General features: G+C 41.8%; 1 protein-coding gene across 7 annotated transcripts in view; it reads left to right on the plus strand.

The window, feature by feature from the left end:
• Positions 1-6,775: 6,775 nt before the first annotated feature.
• LOC144371957 (uncharacterized) overlaps positions 6,776-22,977 on the plus strand; it is a 58,724-nt gene continuing 42,522 nt past the window's right edge. For 6 of the 7 annotated variants that reach the window (XR_013432016.1, XR_013432017.1, XR_013432018.1 and 3 more), the window contains exon 1: positions 6,776-7,259. Coding sequence is in view for 1 of the 7 variants with exons in the window: in XM_078035307.1 (XP_077891433.1) it covers positions 6,998-7,259 (262 nt within the window). In the remaining 6 variants the exon portion in view is untranslated. The remainder of the gene's footprint in view (positions 7,260-22,977) is intronic. The other variant, XR_013432021.1, reaches the window with a different exon arrangement.

The raw sequence follows: 22,977 nt of genomic DNA on the forward strand, positions 1-22,977 counted from the left end.
TTTAGTTTTGTTCAGTTGTATTAAAAAAAAAATACTGTAGAAAATCCTGTGGATAAGCCATGTTGGGCAGTACTTAGTTTTGACAGTTTTATTCAAAGACATAAAAGTATTTACATCTGGGCTGGGGATGTGGCTCAAGCGGTAGCGCGCTCGCCTGGAATGCGTGCGGCCCGGATTCGATCCTCAGCACCACATACAAAGATGTTGTGTCCACCGAAAAATTAAAAATAAATAAATAAATAAATAAATATTGAAAAAAAATTTTTTAAAAAGGATTTACATCTGGGAAAACCCGTCTGCTATTTTTCTATTTATTTATTTATTTTGGATAAAGAAATTACAGCAGAATGCATTACAATTCTTATTACACATATAAACCACAGTTACTCATATCTGTATATAAAGAATTTTGACACCCAATTTATGTCTTTATACATGTACTTTGTATAATGATGTCCTTCACATTCCATCATCCTTGCTAATCCTATGCCCCCTCCTTTTCCCTCCCAGTCCTCCGCGTTATCTAGAATTCATCTAATCCTTCCATGCTCTTCCCTATGTACCCCCTATGAGTCTGCCTTTTTATATCAGAGAAAACATTTGACATTTGTTTTTTTGGGATTGGCTAACTTCACTTAGCATTATCTTCTCCAATGCCATCTATTTACCTGCCGATGCCATGATTTTATTTTCTTTTTTATTACGGATTAAAGTTTTATTTTGTATATGTGCCACTTTTTTTAATCCATTCATCCACTGAAGCGCATCTAGGTTGACTCCACAGTTTAGCTCTTGTGAATTGTGTTGCTATAAACAGTAATGGTAGCTGTGTCCCTGTAGTATGGTGTTTTTTAAGTTCTTTGGGGAAGTCTCTGGAGAGGGATAGCTGGGTCAAATGGTGGTTTCATTCCCAGATTTCCAAGGAATCTCCACACTGCTTTCCAAATTGGCTGCACCAATTTGGAAGTCCCACCAGCAAGGTAAGAGGGTACCTTTTCCCCAGCATCCTCACCAACACTTATTGTTTTTTTGTCTTCATAATAGCTGTCATTCTGACTGGAGTGAGGTGGTAGGTTAGAGAAGCTTTTATTTGCATTTCTCTAATTGCTAGAGAGGATAAGCATTTTTTCTTATACATGTTGATTGATTGTATGTTCTCTTCTGAGAAGTGTCTGTTCACGTCCTTGGCCCATTTATTGATTGGGTTATTTGTTTTTTGGTGCTTAGCTTTTTGAGTTCTTTATAAACAATAGAGATTAGTGCTCTGTCTGATGTGTGAGGGGTAAAAACTTGTACCCAGTGTGTAGGCTTTCTGGTCACCTCACAAATTGTTTCTTTTGCTGAGAAGAAACTTTTTAGGTTGATTCCATCCCATTTATTGATTGTTGGTTTTAATTCTTGGGCTATAGGAAGTTGGGGCCTAATCCCACATGATGAATATTACAGACTACTTTTTCTTCTATTAGATGCAGAGTCTCTGGTTTAATTCCTAGGTCCTTGGTCCATTTCGATTTGCATTTGTGCATGGTGAGACCTAGGGATTTCATTTTATGTTGTTGCTTATGGATTTCCAGTTTTCCTTGCACAATTTGTTGAAGATGCTCTTTTCTCCAGTGCATGTTTTTGGCACCTTCGTCTAATATAAGATAATTGTAATTTTCTGGGTTAGTCTCTGTGTCCTCTATTCTGTTCCATTGGTCTCCCAGTCTGTTTTTGTGCCAACACCATGCTGTTTTTGTTACTATTTCTCTGTAGTATAGTTTAAGATCTGGTATAGAGATGCCACCTACTTCAGTCTAAGGATTGTTTTAGCTATTCTGCATGTCTTATTTTGCCAGATGAATTTCATGATTGCTTTTTCTATTTTTTTTTCTTTTTAAAGAGAGAGAGAGAGTTTTTTTTTTTAATTTAAGATTTATCTTTTAGTTTTTGGCGGACACAAGATCTTTGTTTATATGTGGTGTTGAGGATCGAACCTGGGCCGCACGCACGCCAGGCCAGTGCACTACCGCTTGAGCTACATCCCTAGCCCCTGCTTTTTCTATTTGTATGAGGAATGCCTTGGGGATTTTGATGGGAATTGCATTATATCTGTATAATGCTTTTGGTAGTATGGTCATTTTGATCATATTAATTCTGCCTATCCAAAAGCAAGTTAGATGTTTTCATCTTCTGAGGTCTTCTTTGGTTTCTCTCTTTATGGTTCTGTAGTTTTCATGTATAGATATTTTACTTTCATGAGGTTGATTCCTAAGTATTTTTTTTTTTGAGGATATTGTGAATTGGGTAGTCTTTCTCATTTCCTTCTCAGAGGCTTTGTCACTGATATACAGAAATACGTTTGATTTATGGGTGTTGATTTTATATCCTGCTTCTTTGCTTAATTCATTTACTAGTTCTAGAAGTTTTCTAGTGGAGTTTTTTGGTTCTTCTAGATATAGAATCACATCATCAGCAAATAGTGCCAATTTAAGTTCTTCTTTTCCTATACATATTCCTTTGATTCCTTTCATTTGTCTAATTGCTCTGGCCAGCATTTCAAGAACTATGTTGAATAGAAGTGGTGAAAGAGGGCAGCCCTGTCTTGTTCCAGTTTTTAGAGAAAATGCCATTAATTTTTCTCTGTTCAGAATGATGTTGTCCTGAGGCTTAGCATGAAAGCCTTTACGATGTTGAGATATGTTACTGTTATCCCTAGTTGTTCTAGTGTCTTGAACATAAAGGGGTGCTATATTTTGTCAAATGCTTTTTCTGCATCTATTGAGATGATCATATGATTCTTATCTTTGGGTCTATTGATGTGATAAATTACATTTATTGATTTGCAAAAGTGGAACCAACCTTGCATCTCTAGGATGAATCCCACTTAATCATGGTGTACAATCTTGGTAAGCTGTGTTTTCTATTTTATCACTTGATATTGGTCTGTTTCAATTGTGTATGTCTTCCTGGTTCAATCATGGCAGATGGTATGACTGAAGAAATTTCTTTATAACTGCAATGTCTTGTATTATTCTCTGTATTTCTGTCATATCTGTTGTAATATTATCATTTTTATCACATATACAGGTAATTTGAGTTCTCTCTCTTATTTGTTAGCATGGGTAAGGGTCTGTCATTTTATTTATTTTTTTAAAGAACCAACTTTTTTGTCCATATTATCAACTGTTTCATTTGTTTCAATTTTATTGATTTCAGCTCTAATTTTAATTATTTTTTGCCTTCTGCTTTTGCTGCTGGTTTGTTCCTCTTTATTTAGGGCTTTGAGAGGTAGTGTGAGGTCATTTATTTATTTATTTATTTATTTATTTATTTATTTTCTTTGAAGGAATGAACTCCATGCAATGAATTTTCCTCTTAGTACTGCTTTCATAGTCTCAGATTTCCATCAGTTGTTTCTATGTTCTTATTTATGCCTAAGAAATTTTTAATCCCCTCCTTGATTCCTTCTGCAATACATGATTCATTCAGTAACCTATTGTTTAGTCTCCAGGTGATGGAGAAATTTTTACTTTTTCTTTTGTTTTTGATTCTCAATTCCATTTAATTATGATCTGATGAAATATATGATAGTGTCTCAACTTTTTTATATTTGCTAAGAGTTGCTTTGGGCCATAGTATATGGTCTATTTTAGAGAAGGATCCATGTGCTACTGAGAAGAAAGTGTTTCTGTTTGATGCATGTTGAAATATTCTATATGTGTCAGTTAAGTCTAAATTATTGATTATGTTATTGAGTTTTATAGTTTTTTTATTCAACTTTAGTTTGGAAGATCTGTGCAGTGGTGAGAGAGGTGTGTTAAAGTCATCCAAGATTATTGTGTTGTGGTCAGTTTGACTCTGGAACTTGAGAAGAGTTTTTTTGAACATAGCTGCACCATTGTTTGGGGCATATATATTTATGATTGTTACATCTTCTTGGTGTATGGTTCCCTTGAGCAGTATGTAATGTCCATCTTTATCCCTTTTCATTCGCTTTGGCTTGAAGTCTCCTTTATTTGATATGAATATGGAAAACCATGCTTACTTGTGCAGTCCATGTGAGTGGTATGGTTTTTCCAAAAAAAAGAATTGTGAAGGAGGAAGGTGAGAGCTGAAGGGACTCAGTTCGACCAGAAGCCGGGCAGGGCTGGGAGCTGGTGGGCTGTTCCTGTGCCTGGAGGGCATCAGGGTAGAGCAGGCTGAGCAGACAGATGTCAGTCATGGCTGGAGTCCATCCTGATGAGCGGCTTTTCCTGTGTGAGGTGTAGATCCTCAGGCAGTAGCTGCTCTCTGGATGTCACACTCTCAGGTCTCATTGTAGTGAATGTGTCTGTGCAGGATCTAATTAGAGGCCCCCTTCTCTCTGCTCTGGAGAGGACAGAACAGCTTATTCCAACCCATGCAGGGGCCACCGCCCTTGGTGCTATTCACTTCCTGAGGACAACTGGCTGAGTTTTGCTGTTGTCCTCAGTCATCTCTCTGTGCTCCTTGTCCCTCCACAGGAGCAACTCTGTGGAACAGGCACTTCGTGGCTCTGCTATTCCAGCCAGAGGGCACCTGAGCCTGCCAAGGGGGAGGGGTCTTCCGTGCTTTGGGGACCAGTGGTCCAGCTTGACCCGCCTTTGATCCTTGACCTCTGCAGAGACCTTTGGGAGACCCGTGTCCTCATTCCTGACTCCGTGCCCTGGTTCCACGAGGTGGTGGGCAGAGTCCAGCAGGCTCATAGTTCACACCCAGTGTATGGCTGGCTTGCCACATCTCCACATACTCACCACTCAGAGCTAAGGGACCCTCAGTTCCAATGTGGCAGCTCAAGACACACTCAGATCACTGCACTGGTCAGAGGGCTGGTGGTCACTGTATTAGACTTCCTTGGCTGGTGTAACCAAACACCCAGCCTGGGGTCTTCAGACCAGAGTCCCTGACTACACATTGATGACCTCAGGCCACCACCCGAAGCCAAATCCACCTCTGCCTGATGGCCAAAGCCATCTCCAGCCCAGTGGATCTTGGGATAAGGAAAGAGATGGCAGCTGGCCATCGCTAGGAGCCCTGCTTCCTTCCCGTCACCCATGCTGTGTGGAACACAAAGCCAGCACATTGGGCCAGTGGTGTCCCCTGTCACCAGCCCCCCTTGTCACCCCTGAATTCTTCAGCATCCTCTGGGCTGGGTCACCTTCTTCAGACCCAGCCACACCCTTGACTCTATTGACTTTGTCGCCCATGTCCTCACAGAGGCTCCATGTTCTTAGGTGTCAAGCTTTCAATTCTGCAGATGTATCAACAAAATAATTCCTTTAATTACTGTTATTACTATTGGTACTAGGGATCCAACCTGGGGTGCTTATCCACTGAGCTACATCACTAATCTTTTTTTTTCCATTATTGAGGTTAATATGACAGGCTTTATTTGCCCCAAGTGGCAAATTTTTATGTTTTATAAGCCAGCTTTCTGGCAGAGCTGAGCAGGGTTATTATTTCTTTCTAGTTTAACTATCAGTTGAAACCCAGGAAGCTGAGAGCCCTGGGTCAGCTTCTGGGGGTGCATTGATTCTTAGGCACCATGCAGATGGGCTTGTGGCTTTTCTAGAAAATGTTGGTGCATCCGAATGCTGACATGGAAAGAGTAGACAAGAGAGGGACTTTATACTGAGAGAAAATAATGAGGTCAGTCTGTGCAATAAAATGACATGTTTCAAGGAGGTAAATGAGCTTGAGCTCACAGACATGTTATGAGAATACAGATGCCTGAAACCTAACCTAATACAATTCTACATATTATGATATTATTTGCATATCACCTATTGCAATAATAATACAATATTATTCTTTTACAATAAATACTAACTCCTACATACAATTTCCCCTATACATTCATGAGAATGATTTCCCTTTCTAGAAAGTCTCAAAGCCCTTGTCACCACCTAAACCCAGGGTAGGACAGGGTTTCGTTGTCTCCCTGGTGTAGCTGCACTGGTCAAAGTTCCTTTCCTGCTTTTGATCAACACCTTTTCTTTTTGATTTTAGGGCAAACAGCTGAGCAGACTTGTGGGATCAGCCGAGTCAGGTCTGTACATAAGAATTGATAATAGTAGAATGTAGACTATCTACATTAAGCACAAGTCACCCATTTTTATTTCCCCTGCACATTGCTGTGTTAGAGGGTTGCCTGCGTCCCCACACCCCACCCCTTTCTCTGCAGGAGATGGAACAAGAGACACAGCCCCAACCCCAAATGTTTCCTTTTATAGCTCAGACTGCCTCCTCAAAAATCATAGGCCAGGATGTAATGAGAATTACTAAAATAATTTTCAAATTTTTTTCATTAGTAGATATCATATATATGTGGGATATATATGATAGCTTTAATGAGTGCTTCAAAAATTGGGAGACAGTGTCTTTCGAATTTGCCTGAGGTCCCATTATTTATATATACATATATATAGTTTTTTCATATATATATAAAATAAACCCAGTGGGGCTTGACCTGGACCACTGAGCTACATCCGACCCTTTTTATTTTAAGAGAGGGTCTCTCGGGCTGCGGTTGTACCTCAGTGGTAGAATGCCTGCCTCACACACATGAGGCACTGGGTTCGATCCTTAGCACCACATAAAAAGGAATAAATAAAGATTGTATTATCTACAACTTAAAAACTTAAAAAGATTGTATTATCTATAACTTAAAAAAAATAAAATAAAAAGAGAGGGTCCCACTGTTTGCAGACACTGACCTGACCCTGGGCTCCTCCAGCCCCAGCCTCCCTGAGAAGCTGTGCTTTGTTTTTTGTGTTGAGGTTAAACCCAGGGCCTTGCCATGCTCAGAAAGCACTCTATGGCTCAAGCCTAGCTCAGCGCCAGGTGTCACCTCTGTACCAGAGGCTAAGCCAAGGCTTCCCACCTGGATTAGTCCCCAGCACAGCCGGGAAGCTCCGCCTGAAAAGGGCTGGGGCCAAGGATCTGTCACTCTACCCAATTTCAGCCAGTGATTGGATGATGTCAGCTGTCAGTCACGATGCAGAGGCGGGCCTGGAGGGCACCCATCCCGGATGCGGGGGGGAACTGCCCAATCAGTGCGCAGAGAGACAGGAAGGGCGGGCTTCCGCAATCTTGTGGGCTTTTCTTCCCCAGCGACTTGGCTTCTCTTCCTTCAGGCCCAGAGTTCTCTGCTCCAGGGACTCAGGTGACTCTTCGCTGCCTGTGTCCCCCCCCACCCCCATCTCGGGTGCCTGGAGGTTCCTTGAGAGGACACCGGGTCACCACAGAAGACAAAAATGGTGAGTTTGCAACCAGGGCTGTAGGTACACGTCACCACCTGCCTTGGGCCCCGGTGCCCTGGTGAGCTGGGGATTCATGGCACTGTCCCTTGGTCTCGTGGGGTGAGCTGGGTTTTGGGTTTTTGAGGTGAACTGCTGAGCGTGGCAGAGTCCCCGCTGGACTGTGGACCTGTTCCCTGGTTCCCTGGGTTTGGAAGGGCGGCTCAGGTCCCTGGTGTCCCCTTTGCTCCCTACTGGTGGCCCGACCCACTCTTCCCAACGTGGAGGAAGCGGGGCCGCAAATGCACCTTCCTCCTCCCAGGGGAGCTCCTCCGGAGGCTGCTGTAGGTCCTCCAAATTGCAGGCGCCTCCTGCCTCTGAAACCCACCTTCCCTCCACCTCACAGCTCGGCCAGACGTCCGTTCTTCCCACTCGGTCCAAATGGACACCGTCGGCTAATTGTCACTTTTCATCTAGTGAAATATTGGGGAGAATAGTTCTTTTCTTTTAATTGGGGATCCAAACTCGGGGAGCTTTATCAGCCACATCCCCAGCCTCCACTTTTACTGAATTCTGAGATCTGCACCCACTTGGTGTGGAAGCTGGTCTCCAACCTGTGATCCTTCTGTTACCGCTGTTTACCAGTGACGAGTCCTTGCTTCCCCGAATGCTGAAGTATATCACCAGAGAAGCACGTTGAGGCAAGTGGAGGGGAAAGTAGAAGGTTTATTAAAGGACAGCAGAAAAGACTTCTCCCCGCAGGAAGAAGGGGACCCAAGAGGTGGAATCCCTGTAAGGGGAAGGTCTTCCCTCTTTTATAGCTAAAGTCTTCTTTCCACTTTCCCACACTTTGTTTCTCATTATGTTGCAGTGATAGAATGCAGGTGGGAAGGTCCAAAAGGTGGGAGATTGATGGGCTGGAGGAGTAATCTGGGCAGGAAAGGCCTGGGGTGGCTTTTGGATTATGATTAACAATTCCTTAGAATGGATTCTTTCCTTGGGGACATTAACATTTCAATCGCTGCTCTGGTTTCCAGGACTCCATTCTCTATAATGGCCTCTGTTTTATTTATCTTACACAATATTAGACCCAATTTGCCTAACTACCTATCTGTAAATCTGGCTTCACTTCTGCTTCAGCCTCCAAAGTTCCTGGGATTACAGGGCTGTGTGGAGGGGGCAAAACTGTGACTTATGCAGTCAAGGGGAGAAATAAAGAATGTCCACACACTTCTGCCCCTTTCAATGCTCTATTCACTCAAATTACTCAATACAGTTTAACTGTATAGGTTCTTAATCAAGAAAACAACAATCCTTAATGCTAGGCATTGCCATAGACATAATCAATTCACAGCAAACAATTCTAGGTTAATTAATTCACGGCAAACAATTCTAGATTCATTCTAAGCACTGGGAAACAGTTAATCATGATAAGCTAATGACAGACATTCCCTCTGCATGCTAAGTTCAAAGGTCTTATGTCTTAGGCTTTGAGTCCAGCAGATGCACACACACTCAGACCTCAGTGACCAGGTGTCGAACCAAGGCAGGCTTTTCCTGGTGTGGAGCAGAGGACCCATTGAGGAGGGGGTCTAGGAAGGAGTTGCAGTTCTCACCAAGGTGCAGAGGAGGCAGTAGAGTTTGAGAGTAGTGAGGATCATACAGAGACTCAGGAAAGATGCCAAGTGATGTGATGTCAGGTCCTCAGCAGGCTCTCCAGCTTAAGTGCATCCTTGTTTCTGCTGCCTGAATTTCTGTTCATCAGCTCTATCATTTATACTAAATTGTGGGGATTTGATCACCCTTTCAATCCTTATCAGCTACCACCCTATTTCTCAGTGACATCATTTACCCTGGGATCATCTCCACCCTCATCTTCTTGTCTTTCCCTCTCATCAGGCTAGGACAGCCTGCCAAAGGCTTCACTCTCTTTATCAGGGTGAGGGGAAGGAACTTGTTTGAGGCCTTACTGGAGGGATCTGTGGATGTGCCTGGTGAAACTGCAGGTCTTTTAAAATGGAGTTGCTTGGGCTCAGGCCTAAGGCCATTCTAACAAGGCCTGTGCCACTGTCCCTGGTAAGAAGATCACTTTTGAAAGCATTTGTTTTCTATTTATGAATATTATACTTGAGGGGAAAGAATAATCACTTAACAGTTCCCTGTGTTTGGTCAAAATAAGTACTTTAAAAGGAAAACAGGCATTTGTACATAGAACCTAGGAATATTGAATCTTGGGCTATGTACTCAGCCCACCTCCCTACTTTGACATAAATCATTTATTTACTTAAATTTGTTTTTATTAGTTATACATGGCATTATAATGCATTTTCACACAGTACACATAAATACAGTGTAACTGCTCTTTTTTCTGGTTGTACTTGATGTGGATTCACATCAGTCCTGTATTCATATTTCTACATAGGATAATAGTGTTTGATTCATTCTTCTGTTCTTCATCTTTAACTCTTTAAATTTGATTTTCAGATGGGGTCTGGCTATGTTGCCCAGCCTGGCCTGTAAGTCCTGACCCTCTTGCTTCAGTGTCTCAAGCTGTTGACATTAAAGGCATTGGCAATCCCAGTTATGGAAAATAGTTCATTTTGATTTAAATATTAATGACCATACTCAGGAACATGGATTCAAGTGACCCTAAATGATGTATGTGTCCCACCCTGAAAGACAAGGATTAAACCCAGGGGCACTTAATCACTGAGCCACAATCAGTCCTTTTTAGATTGTATTTTGAGACATGATCTCATCAGTTTCCTTCTGGCCTCACTAAATTGCTGAGGCTGACTTTGAATTTAGCAATCCTTCTACCTTATCCTCTAAAGCTACTGGGATTATAGTTGTGTGGCACAGTGCCTGGCCTACATGAACTTTTATGAAAGAAACTGTGTATCACTAATTGCATTGGTAGGATCATCAGATTTGTGGACTACAAAAGAAAGAAAGGAAGGAAGTAAAAAGAAATTTCTTCTGACTGTTTTTATTATATTCTTTCTTTGGTAGATGTTGGGACTAGATGTCTCGTAAGGGTAGGGATATAGTCTGAGAAATTTAATAGTTTTGAGAATTGTGGTCTGATACAGAAATTAAGATAATTGGCTATGAAAGGACTTAAGATAGCCCAAGATAATTTTTGCTCTCCATACAGAACCCTGCCTTTCCACCTTCATGGTAATCTGGTTAGCCAAGTCAAGTACTCTGAAAGTTCTTTGATGTAGATGCAACTGTATAGAGAACTTGAGTTCACAGCTGTAAAAATCTTGTGTTTCTCCTTTTATCTTCCTTAGGTGTAGACACCATGTCAGATTTCTTGGGCAGAGGTTCCCTTTGGACGCCTCACAGGGTCCTATGTCCTCAGCCACTGTCCTCTCCTAGAGCTGTCCCAAGGTGCCCACAGCTGCCCTGGTCCCTGCAGGGTGAACAGAACTTCAGGCCCTGGGTCAGCTCATCCTAGAGGACAGCCTGAGGTGTGGGGTGCAGCCTCTCAGGGAAGCTGCTGGGGGCTCTGGGCTGAGGAATCTCCTGGAACTGGCCTCATCTAGACAGCTACTTCCTTGAGAATATTTTATTCCCAAGCTCTGTTCCCATTTTTTTGGAGACAGGTGGACAGTCAGCCTGTGGATGCTGGTGCTGAGGGGCCAGGTCACCAGTGATTCCTGCCCTTTTAGTCTCACAGTGTGAAGAAGTGAAACCTCTCCCAGAGCATAAGCAACATCCACCCCAGTGCAGAGCTGTGCAAACCTGAAAAGCCTCGTAGACTGGAGTCATGGTCCAGGTCCCTGGGAGGGTGATCCTAGAGGCTTTCAGGAAGCAAGACCAGGAGGGGTCATGTCCCAGCTGTCAGGGCCCTTCCCTGCCCTTTGAGCCTGATACATGTGTGCTCCCTCAGCACCAAAGCTTTCTGTGTATCACTTTGAAATGATCTGCTCACTTTTTTGAGGCCCAGGTTTATTTTTTCAGAGCCAAATGGGAAGGACTATTATTAAATAGGCAAGAAAGAAGTGGATTTTAAAAAGTCTAGTAACATTTCCATTGTTAGAAGAATTACAGCCAGGTACAGTGGTGCACACCTGTGATTTTTGCTTTTCCAGAGGCTGAGGCAGGAGGATTGCAAACTTGAGGACAGCCTTAGCAACTTAGCCAGGCCTTATGTCTGGGGATGTGACTCATCAGTAAAGTTCCTCTGGGTCAAATTTCTGATCCTAAACCAAAAAAAGAAAGAAAGAAAGAAAAAACAGGAAAACAAACAAAAAAATAACATCTGATTTACCTTTTGCTTCCCCTGAGTATGCATACAAAATTGGTGAGATTTGATCTTGTCTTTTCAATGATTTCCAATTAAAATCCGTGTCCTAGATTCCAGAATGCCATTTAATATACAGAGAAACTCTGTCTACCATTATTGCTGCAGGAAATGAATCCATTTCTACAAAAATTGTAGTGGATAAATTTATAAATTTGATTTTATGTAAATTAGTTATAGTCATTGACATGCTCATGAATTTGACAGGAATGACAGTTTATTGTTACTGTTGTTGTCTGGACTTGGCAGGTTCATGTTAGCTGTGTGGTTTTTGGTATCAGGAATGGAACCCAGAGGTGCTTAGCCACTGAGCCACATCCCTGGCCCCTTTTAGATTCTTCCTTTTGAGTCAGGGTCTTACTACATAGCCTTGGGCCTCTGACCCCTGAACCACTGGGGTTACAGGTGTGCACCATCACACCCATCTTCATTGGAAGTTTTAAGGACAATTTTGGCAATACCTAAAATACCCAACTGTGATCATTTAATCACTGAATAACTTATCAGTGAAATAATAAATGGCACCTGTTTTCTGAAAAGGAGAGGTATATATGTCTAAGTAAGGGTGCTAATGCTCTCACAAGCATTCCCACCATGTCGCCTGATTGCCGTTCCCTACTAATTACCTCCTCCTAGGGCCACCCATATGGGAGCTGCCTTTTAGTTTATGAAAATTGGGAGTAACATAAATGCTCTCTCTACTCTCTCTGTCCTGTACAGTATTTTCACTGGTCTTAGATACAGTGTACTATTTTCATTTTTGATATAGTTCTTCCTAAGTCCACCCCAAAAAACACAATAATCCATGCCTTTTATTTCACATAATTTACTGAAATGCTCTTTGTTTTTTCAGAGTGTAGATCATGGGAAAGTTCAGTCTCCTTTGTAAGAAAGTGTGTTGTTTTTTCATTGATTTTGTTGCCTCTCATTGTGTATCTTTTGTATTGTAATTTTTTTATCACTCATTACATATATTTTCAGGTTTTTTTTTTTCTTTTTTAGTATCTGTGTGTACATGGACTGTTGGGGATTGAATCGAAGGCTGTCAAGTTCTTACTACTGAGCTACTCTCCACCCCAAGAAAATTAGTATTGTAGACTGTTGTTTACTTATTTGCTTATGTATTGAGTGCTGGGATTGAAGCCAGGGACTTGTTCATGTGTATGTTGTCCTCCAAAAATGAATTTCAATGTGTGAGCAGCATTTTGGAGGTGGGCAGGTGTTTTACTGGGGAATAAACCTAGAGGCACTTGACCACTGAGCACATCTTCAGTCCTTTCTATTTATTTTTTACCTTATTTTTATTTTGTATAATTGCAGATGGGCAGAATACCTTATTTTGTTAATTTTTGTGTGGTGCTAAGCATCATATCCAGTGCCTCATACATGGTAGAAGTGCTCTGCCACTCAGCTACAATCCCAGTCCCCCCATTTATAGTTGATGAAGGCCAAGAATCACAAAATTTCTGGATGTCTTATTAAATTGCTGTGAGAGCCCCCAACGTGCCGTTTCCCTGCCTTGACCTCCCTAGTGGCTGAATTTACAGGTGCACACCAGCAGTTGGAAGGACTTTTGAAGACTTATCATCCAATTTCTTTCCAAATGGAAAATCAGTTTCCTTGCTTTTCTCCAAAGTGTTGAAATTTGTAACTATGACTCTTCTTCTTTGCTTTATTTTTTACAATATTATTTGTGAAAGGTATTCATTATGTAATATTGTTTCTTATGTTTATATTTGTTAAGGTTTATCGATTTCATTCACTTCCTTATTCATTCCACATCCTTATTAAGTCAATTTGGTTTTTCAGAGCAATTTTAGGCTTACATAGTTTGTTAGTCAATGTTCTCTAGAGGAACAGCATCAAGAGGAAGTGTGATTATAAAAGGGGACTTATTAGATTGGCCTACTTGACCCGAAGCTGGATGTCCACAGTGGCCATCTGCAGGGTGGAGAGCTTGAGAAGTAGTAGCTGCAGAGTCCAAGAGGATGAAGCCTCAGAACAAGAGGGATCAATGGTGCTGCCCTAGTCCAGACCAAAGGTTCTGAAATTTCCCTGGAGAATCGCTGGCAGCGTCCACTTTGGGAGAGTGAAGAAAGCAGACTCTGATATCCTCAGGACATTGCAGCAGCCATTGGAGAAGAAAGGCCTTTCTCTGCTGCTGCTTCCTCCTCCTTCCAACTTTTGTTCCACCCAAGACACTGTCCCATTGGATGGTGCTGCCTATACCTAAGGAGGTTCTCTAGTTTGGTTCTCTGTTTCACATGCCAATCATTTGTAGACACACCCTCATGGACACACCCAGAGGCCTGTTAATCACAGGTATCTCTTAATCCAATGGGGTTGACAATTCAAATGACCCATTACATGTAGTATCAAACACCCTTTCTCCACACTGTTTTCAACATCTTGCATTGATGTTTGATGCTTGCTAGTTACTGAACCAGTGTCCTACATTTTTTAAGAGAGTGGATGAAGCAACTGTTATGCCAGATTCATGGAATCCCAATAGACCTCCAGGAGCTTAATCTGATGCAATCACACAAGAGTCTTTATTGCAAGCTTGAGCCTGGACTCACAACCGTTTCTGACTCAGCAGTCCCAGGGAGTGATTCCCCGTCCTTTGTCCAGTGAGATTTTATAGGTTTGTGGGGGATACTCTATGCATCACAACATCACACAATAAATCATCCCATACTGCGGGAAAGTCAAACAACAACTCTTAACATTAATTAGCACATTCAGTGGTGGGAAAAATTGGGGTAGGGGTGATTGGTCAGTGCAAGAGGGGGATTCATTTTAGCTGATTGGTTTAGGCCACGAGGGGTATACATGCTTAACTACATGGTTTCCCAACATGTTATCAACCACCACAATAAACTACTGGGGGTCATCTGGCATTCCAGGTATTTTCCCTGTCTCATGCTGATTGGAGGTTTGCTAGGGAGTGCTATGTGGGTTTTTCCAAGGACAAGGGTTCCGCCTCCTTCCCTGGGACAGGCCTTGAGGTAGAATCTGCTGTTATTTATTTTTAAAAATGGAGTCACTTCAGTTTCTCACAACACATTTATCATCAGCTGAAATCCATCCTTTATCTTAGGATTCCTCCTCTGTCTAGTGTGATTGTGTGTGTCATGTACTGTACATAATAATGTCATGCAGAAGAGTTTCACTGCTCTGGGAATCCTGTCTTCCACCTGTTCATCCCTCCTCCCCAGCCCTTCCTGCCTCTCTGCTCCCTAAGTTCCTGGCACCCATCAGTTCTACTAGTGCATCTGTAATGTTTAGTCTTCTGGAATGTTCTTGACTTGGAATCTTACTGCACTTGGCCTTTCAGACTGGCTTCTCTCACTTTCCAGTCTGCCTTTAAGGGTGCTGTATCTTTGCAGGCTGCAGAGCTCACTTTCTGGGTGATGTTGTTTGGTTGGTTAAACTGCAGCTTGCCCATTCAACATTGAAAGGTGCGTCTTCCTTGCTTCTAGCTTTGGGCAGTTCTGGATATGGCTGCTGTAGTCACTGCTGAGAAGTTTTCTGTGCATAATTTTCACCTCATTTGCATAGACACCTGGGAGTGTGGTGAATTAATGGTAGAGTGCACCATGTTTATTTTGTAAGAGCGTGACTGTCTTCCAGAGAGAGTGTTCTTCTCTCCATTCACATGAGCAAGGGAAGGGTTCTTGCTGATTCATGTTTTCACTGTCTTTTGGGGCTGTCATTGTTTGGCATTTGACCACTCCAGTGTGTATCTGGTGGCACCTAATTGTTTAATTGGAAGTTTCTTAATTATGTCCTGATGAACATCTTCTCACACATGTATTAACTGTCTCTGTTTCTTGGATGAGTGTCTTTCCAGATCTTTTGTTCACTTCCACATTGCTTGCTTTCTTACTGAGTGTTCTTCCTGCATGTTGAATACCAACCCAGTGTCACTATGTGTCATGACAACATTTTGTCCAGTTCTCTAGCATGTCTTCTCATTCTCTCAAGTGCATCTTTTGAAAAACACAAACTTCATTTTTTTTTAAAGAGAGAGTGAGAGAGGAGAGAGAGAGAGAATTTTTTTTAATATTTATTTTTTTTTAGTTCTCGGCGGACACAACATCTTTTGTTGGTATGTGGTGCTGAGGATCGAACCCGGGCCGCACGCATGCCAGGCGAGCGCGCTACCGCTTGTGCCACATCCCCAGCCCACAAACTTAATTTTGATCAAGTTCTATTTACAAGTTTTTCACTCATAGATTTTGTGTTTGATGTTACATTTGAAGCTGTCAATCCAGCCCAGATTTCTCTGTAAGTACTTCTGTGTCATTTTAGTGAAGTTCTGAAGTTTGCATTTAGTACTATGATGTATATGCAATTTTTTTGGTGCTGACAAGTGATCCCAGGGCCTGCTAAGTGCCAGGCAGGTGCTGTGCTAGAGCTGCAGCCCCAGCACTGTGTCCTACTTTATCATTGAGACGCCACTGGTAGCCGATTCTGTGACATTTGTGAAGTGAGAATGCTTCCTTTCTTTGTACATTAATGTCCAAGTGTTTTGGCAGTATTTTCCTATAGAGTATATTTTCCATTGATTTTCCTTTGCTCCTTTGACAAAGAGCAATGGAATAGATATATACTGTGTCAAATACCACTGTGTCTTGATGATTGTAGATTTTTAGTAGTTCTTCACTTCAGGTAGTCTTCATCCTTTGAACTGAGTGTTCATTACTGAGTTCTGGATCTTTTATTACTGAAGAAATAACTTAAAAGAATTTTCATTAGGATTATATTGAATCCATAACTGAAGTTGGTAAGAATTGATGATAGCACTGAGGTTTCCCATGTGTAAACATAAAATATGTCCATGTGTTTTCCTTGTCTTTGATGGTTTCATTGTAAGTTAGCAGTTTTTATCATACAGATTTTTATCAGATTCATATATGAGTATTTCTCTTTCATTGATGCTGTATAAGTGGTGTGTTTGTTTTTCTTTATGGTTTTGTTGCTGGGTGTTGGACTCAGGGCTGCTCTACCATTGAGCTACATTCCCAATCCTTTTAATTGTTTTGTTTGGAGACAGAGTCTTGCTAAATTGCCGAGACTGGACTCCAAGCTGGAATCATCCTGCCTCGGCCCCCTGAGTGGCAGGGATCAGAGGCATGGCCTCCATGCTCAGCTTGCTGCTGTCAACAGGATAATCATTTCCCTGTTTATTAACATGACAACATTGATGTCACTGCATTGCTTTTTATGATTCTTTGGTGAATTCCACGTAGAGTAAAAGATCATGCTGTCTCTCTATAGACATGGTATTTTTCTTAGCTTGAGTGTTTTTTCATTATTCTTGATTTTTTTCTTTAACTTTTCATATAATCAATATTTATTATTTAGCTTTTTGTTGTGATGGATAATGTTAATTGATTTTCCAATTTTAAATCAGCCTTGCATAGCTGTAATAATTCCCTCTTGGCTGTGGTATATAATTTTTTTATTTATTTTTGGACTCAATAAAGTAATGTTTGAGGAACTTTGCATTCATAATCATGAGAGTCATTCTTGCTTTCCTTTTCTATATAATACTTTTCTTTATCTATCTAATTTTGATAATTTGGTAACATAGAGCTCAGAAAGAATTAGGAGGTTTTAACTCAGCTTCTGTGTTCTGGAAAAAAAAGTAGAAAGTTGGTGGCAGGTTTCACTGTCTCCTGGAAGCCTGTTTGACATGTCAGAGCCTTTTGTGTGTGTGTGGGGGGGGGCAGTAATTACTTATTGAGCCTGTTTTGTGTATTTCTCCTTGTGTGTAAGTTGTAGGAGATTGTTGATAAACACAGTCTGATTCCCTCTTTAAAATTTGGAGCCATCACGCCACAAAGACATGAGAGGCTAATTTCAGGTTTACTATAAATTACTGCAAATGCTGATCTTGCTTGGAATGCCTACCCGTGCCTTGAACTCACCCATGCCTGGCTCTCTCTGGGCAGATAGCAGCCCTCTCTGAAATTTTAGTGACACCTCATAAATCTTGGCCTTCCCTGGCCAGAAAATGACCCTCTCTGAGGCTGTAATGACCTTCATAAATTCTGATATGGAGGCCAGCAAAACTGTAAACTAGCCTTGTGTTATGCTCCTCAGAGTTTTGTCATCTGTAATTTCTCAAACTCCTCTTTGGTGACTTTCTGGGCTACAAAGCTGGGCTGCAAGAAAGCTCCAGAATTTATGAAGGTCATTAGAGCCTCAGAGAGCGTCGTTATTTGGCCAGGGAAGGCCAAGATTGATAAGGCATCACTAAAGTTTCAGAGAGGGCTGCTATCTGGTCAGAGAGCCAGGCATGGGTGAGTTCAAGGCATGGGCAGGCCATCCAAGCAATTTTGAGTTTGCAGTAATTTATAGCAAAGATGAAATTAGGTTTTTATGCCTTTGTGGCAAGATGGCTCCCAATCTTAAGAGAGAATTAGGCTGGGTTTATCACATGCTAGGGAAGAATTCTTGCACTGAGCCACAAGCTCAGTCTCTGTCCTTTGTATTTTGGGCCTTATGTCAGTTTATCAGTGATGCTGATGTTCATGAAGAGCTTGATTTTGCAGACTGCAGATTTCCTGATTGTGGTTTCATCAACACCCTCTCTGTTACCTTCCTGTGCTTGATTTAGGTTTACCTTGCCCTTCTTTCTCTGGTCTCCTGAAGTGCAAGTTTCAATGGTTGCTTTAGCTCTTCTTTTCTGAAAGGTGCTTTGGATGCCTTAGATACCAATGAGGCATCCCCTGTGCTGTTCTGTACAGATTTTCTATGGTGGACTTTTGCATTTCATTTCCTTTAAAATGGTCACCTTTTCTCTCACCTCTTTCTCCTGATCTGTTGAGTCCTGTGCTTCACCTCCCTTTGCATGGAGGCTTTCCAGATGCTTCTGATCTGATTTCTGCTTTAACTCCCATGCTCTTTGAGCATACATGGGCTTTCACTGGTGTTGCACACTCTCACGGGTGTAGTTTAGGGCTCAGAATGTGCCTTGTCCTTGGGGGTGTTGCCGTGACCCTGAGAACTAGGTGTGCTTTAAGCTTTGAGTGAAGGCCAGTGAAGCCCTCCTGTCTGCTTCTCTGTCCCCATGTCTGTCCTGACAGAGTTGGGCTGATGTCTCCCAATGGAAGTGTGGATTCGTTGTCCTGGGCAGTTCTGTATGTCTCTGCCTGATGTGTTTTGACTGTTTCAGGTGCATGCTTATTAAAACTCTCAGACAGTTAATTGAAAGTTTAGCCTAGGGAGGGCACAGGCCTATAACTCCAGTGGCCAGGAAGGCGGAGGCAGGAGGACTCTAAGTACAAAGACAGCCTCAGTATCTTAGAGAGCCCTGAATAAATTATAGAGATCCTATCGCAAAACAAAAATGAATAAATACAATTAAAATGGTTGCTCAATGGTTAAGCACCACTATGTTCAAATTCTGGTGCAAAAGGAGAAGAGAAAAATAAAACTAGTCATTTGGGAGCCTGATCTTTCTCAGGGTTGGTCAATCTCATGTGTTGTTTGGTGTTGAGCATTCTTTGTATATTGTGTTGTTGAAAAGTGAATGGAAATGTGTTTTCCCCTTTTCTCCTATGGTGCTATTCCTGTTGGGAAGGCTTCATGCATTTGCTGAGTCTCATTCCTCACACTAAAACACTCAGGGTCACTCCAGGGGACCTGGGCTGCGTGAAATATTCACACAAGAGACACAGATACCTTTTTCTTTGGGTTCTGTGATTCTCCTCTGACCTTAAGGAGAGAGAGAGAGAGAGAGAGAGAGAGAGAGAGAGAGAGAGAGAGAGAGAGAGAGAGAGAACAGGAGAAGAAACTTGTTGAACCCTTTCACTGAGGAAGAACCATTCAAATGAAGCAAGGGGTCAGGTTTCAGGGGGCTGAGTCTAGCTTCCAGATGTCTGTGTCAGCAGGTTGACTGACTTCTAGGAAGGCCACACCCAAAGGCACAGCAAGAGATGAGGAGTTTCCATGGACCATTCTATCCCAAACAGGGCAAAGGGGTAGGATTACAGAAGAATAGGTGAGTGTAGTTCAGTCTCAGGGGTGACACCTACATCTGAAGACATGCCTTTGACTTCCTGAGCTGGGCCAGTGCCCAAGTGACCATGAAATGTCGTGATCTGTCAGAGCCTCTTGCTTCAGGACTGGAAGGTGGGGCGTCATTAAGAGTGGATCTTCACATATTTCCTCTTCCTTAATATTTGAAGGCAATTGGGAAATTATTTTTTCCGTCACTGGATTCTTGGTCCGAGGTCATCATGATCTACTCTTGAAACACAAAAGGCGTTAGTAGAAAACGTACTATCTCAGGGACATAACCAACTTGGAAGATTCAGGTTATTAATATTATTATTCTGCCAAACACTCATCAGAAGACTCTTCATCTTTTCTTGATTTATTGGGAAGCCTTGCACTTGGCAATGGTAACATGGACATGTTCATTTGGCGTGGTGCTTCAGCCTTTTCACAAACCATGGAGCAGAGGGCTCAGTCACAATATTTATTACAGTGGCTTTTTAGAGCATTTTAACTCAGTTCTAATTTTTGCATCAGCATTTATCTGACTATGAAAGATCTTGGAAGTAATTTAAGTCAAACATTAAGAAAATCCACATGTTGTAAGTTTGAAACAGAGCCATAAAGACTGTATCACAGAAGCAAGGAATAATATTTAAAGTAGTCACTTCAAAGATCATGAGACCGGAGCTCGGCTAGGTCTGGTTCATTGGCATGCACCTGTTTCAGACCCCAACATTAACTTCAGTAGAGTGTCACTCTGAAATACCAGCCGGCAATAACTAGCTATGCCATAAGGTGAGTTGCATTCATACAGGCTACAGGATATTCATCATCCTTTCTCTTAACTCTCATATTTAAGGAGTCTATTAGGTCCTTCAGTGGTGTAAATATTCTGAAGGCACAAGACAAATATCCAAACATCCTTTTGGGTGCCGTCTCACTGAGGGTTAGGGTATTACCAATCAACCTCCAAGTGCCAGGATTCCTCCTGTAATTGCTCTTGTCCATTCTAGGAGACCAGCCTAAAACGTACCCACTATTTCTAGACCTCTTGTTTTGTACTGACCAGACATTTGCATAATACTTAGGAATACCCAGGAAGAGTACTTAGGAAAGGTGCCAGTTTCTATTGTAGAATGATCAGGGCAAGGATGCATTGGTGGATATTTTAAAGAATAACTGGCCTATACAGAAAAAAAAAAATCTATTAACCTTTCTGACAATTGTTCAGTTAGGTAAATATAGTCTTAATCTCTAAGGACCAGCATGATTGGCTGCTTTAGGTTTCTTACATGCTGTCTTTTTCCAGAAGATATTCCCAGTCAGCCTATTTACCACAGGATCAACATGTGGGCATAGCTGACCATGGCAGTGAGGAGAATTAATCTAGTTATGGGTGGACTTTCCAGTCCACACTGTAAAGTATATAAAAAATGGACCACAGCTTAAGTAATGGGAGAAGGAGAGTTTCCATAATTCCACTTTTTTTTCTCTTCCCCTGTAGGGGAAGGGAACACACTGGTAGCTTGAGATGAAGGAGAAAACACTGAGTTTTCTTTCTTTCATGAGGAAAACATAGAGACGGCAGGCTGCTATGATGAAGTGCCAGATCCACCTTGTGATCTGGTGGTCCCCAACTCCCAAAGAAAAGAAAGAACACAGCTCCAGAGATGAAGAGCTGAGAAGGCGCAGGAGGGGCCAGCATGGGGAGCCCTAGGTGGTACCCAAATTTGCTGCCCTCAGCTCCCTGCTGGTGGGTCCCTGGGGGTAGAGAGTCCCGGAGGGTGTGGGGCTGGATGCAGAGGAAATGGAGATGCTGGGGAAACCACCCGAGCTGAGGCCTGCGACCTGGGTCTCAGGAGTGGAAAACCAACAGGGGTCACCCGGAGTGTTCTGGTGGGTCACCCTGAGCCTGGTCTCAGTTCTGGCAGGCGATTTACACTGATTCCTTTCTTCTTCTTAGGACCTCCTATGTGTGCTTTTTCTCTGTTGAAACATCTTTTTCTTTTACGAGTTTTTCCTAGTTATACTTTGGAACAATTTCTGAAAACCGTAGAATCTAAGCAAATTATTGCACTTTCATAAGAAATGTCTGAATGAAAATACAGTTAAAGCCCTTGGATATTCTTATAGACGAAGTCATATCTGTTTATTCTAAAAGTTTGTGCAGTAATTTGAGATTACTTGATTATGTTTTTAAAGTGAATTTATAGTAAAATACATTCATCTCAAATATCTGTAACTAAAAGGCAGAGCATCAGGTAAATGCATGTATAAGAAATATATAAATTATGTGTTTTCTGTTGAAGAAAAACAATTAGATAAATATATATTAATTAAACAATTTCACATATGTTAATTATTTTATGGATCAACAACTATAGGTTATTCAAAGAGCATAACTTGTACTTGTATTAACTTTATGTAACCACGTGGTTCTTAAGATATTTTGGATCTATTTCAATTTATTTTTAACTAAGACTGCATTCTTAACTGTGATTCACACGATGTAGCTGAAATAAGATTCTTATGTATATTTTATTCTTTTTGACAATACATAGGAATGAGAATAAGGATTTCTTGATTATCACAGGAACATTGCCGGCTTTTGTTCCTGCAATAAGCAAATGCATTCCCATAACCTCCAAAATGAAAAGCAAAATATAAGAGGCATATGTTTGATATCTCTTATCAATAGAACATTATTTAGTTACAACCATAGAGAAAAGTCAGGTTGTGGAACTCAAAAATAACTTAAACTTGGGCTGCCACACAGTAACCTGTGGAATTAGATTTTTTCCTAAAAATGATGTCTTTCCTTAGCATTTCCAAGTGGGGATTCTTAAAAGTGCAGGCTCTGTAGTTTCAGGATCAAATCTGTGTGAAACAGGAAGGAAGGTTAGTGGATGGAAGGCAGGACCAGAAGTCCTGTCTGAGTGACAGTGGAAGGACCAATAGGAAGCCTTGGAAATGCGAGGGCGGGACCAGGAAGTCCACTTGGCCAGCCAGGCTTTGGGCGGTTACCATGGTGATGGAAACAGCAACTTCCTGCTGCCCATTGTTCAGGGCAGAGGCTCCCTGATCTTCCCAGCGGGTTGCCTTGCATTTGGTTTGTTCCTATGAAGCCTCATCTGGAGACCTGCACGCTGTTCACACTCTTGCTATTCATGGATGTTTTCCTGTATAATCCCTTCACAGTGTCCTCCTGTCTTTTGTACTTTCCCTGGGAGTGCGCGGGTCCTTTAAAAGTGAGTTTTACCTTCAGACACCAGTGTTACTCTCAGATTTTAAGGCATTCTGCACCCAGGCCAGGTTGCTTAAGGGTTCAAAGCACTGTTGGCAGTGGCTCTAGTTACAGACACCAGAGGGAGCAGTGCCTAGGCTCAGTTACAGTCTTTCTGATCCATAGGACAA

The sequence above is a fragment of the Ictidomys tridecemlineatus genome, chromosome Y, assembly GCF_052094955.1.
Source record: "Ictidomys tridecemlineatus isolate mIctTri1 chromosome Y, mIctTri1.hap1, whole genome shotgun sequence".
NCBI classification, from domain to species: domain Eukaryota; kingdom Metazoa; phylum Chordata; class Mammalia; order Rodentia; family Sciuridae; genus Ictidomys; species Ictidomys tridecemlineatus.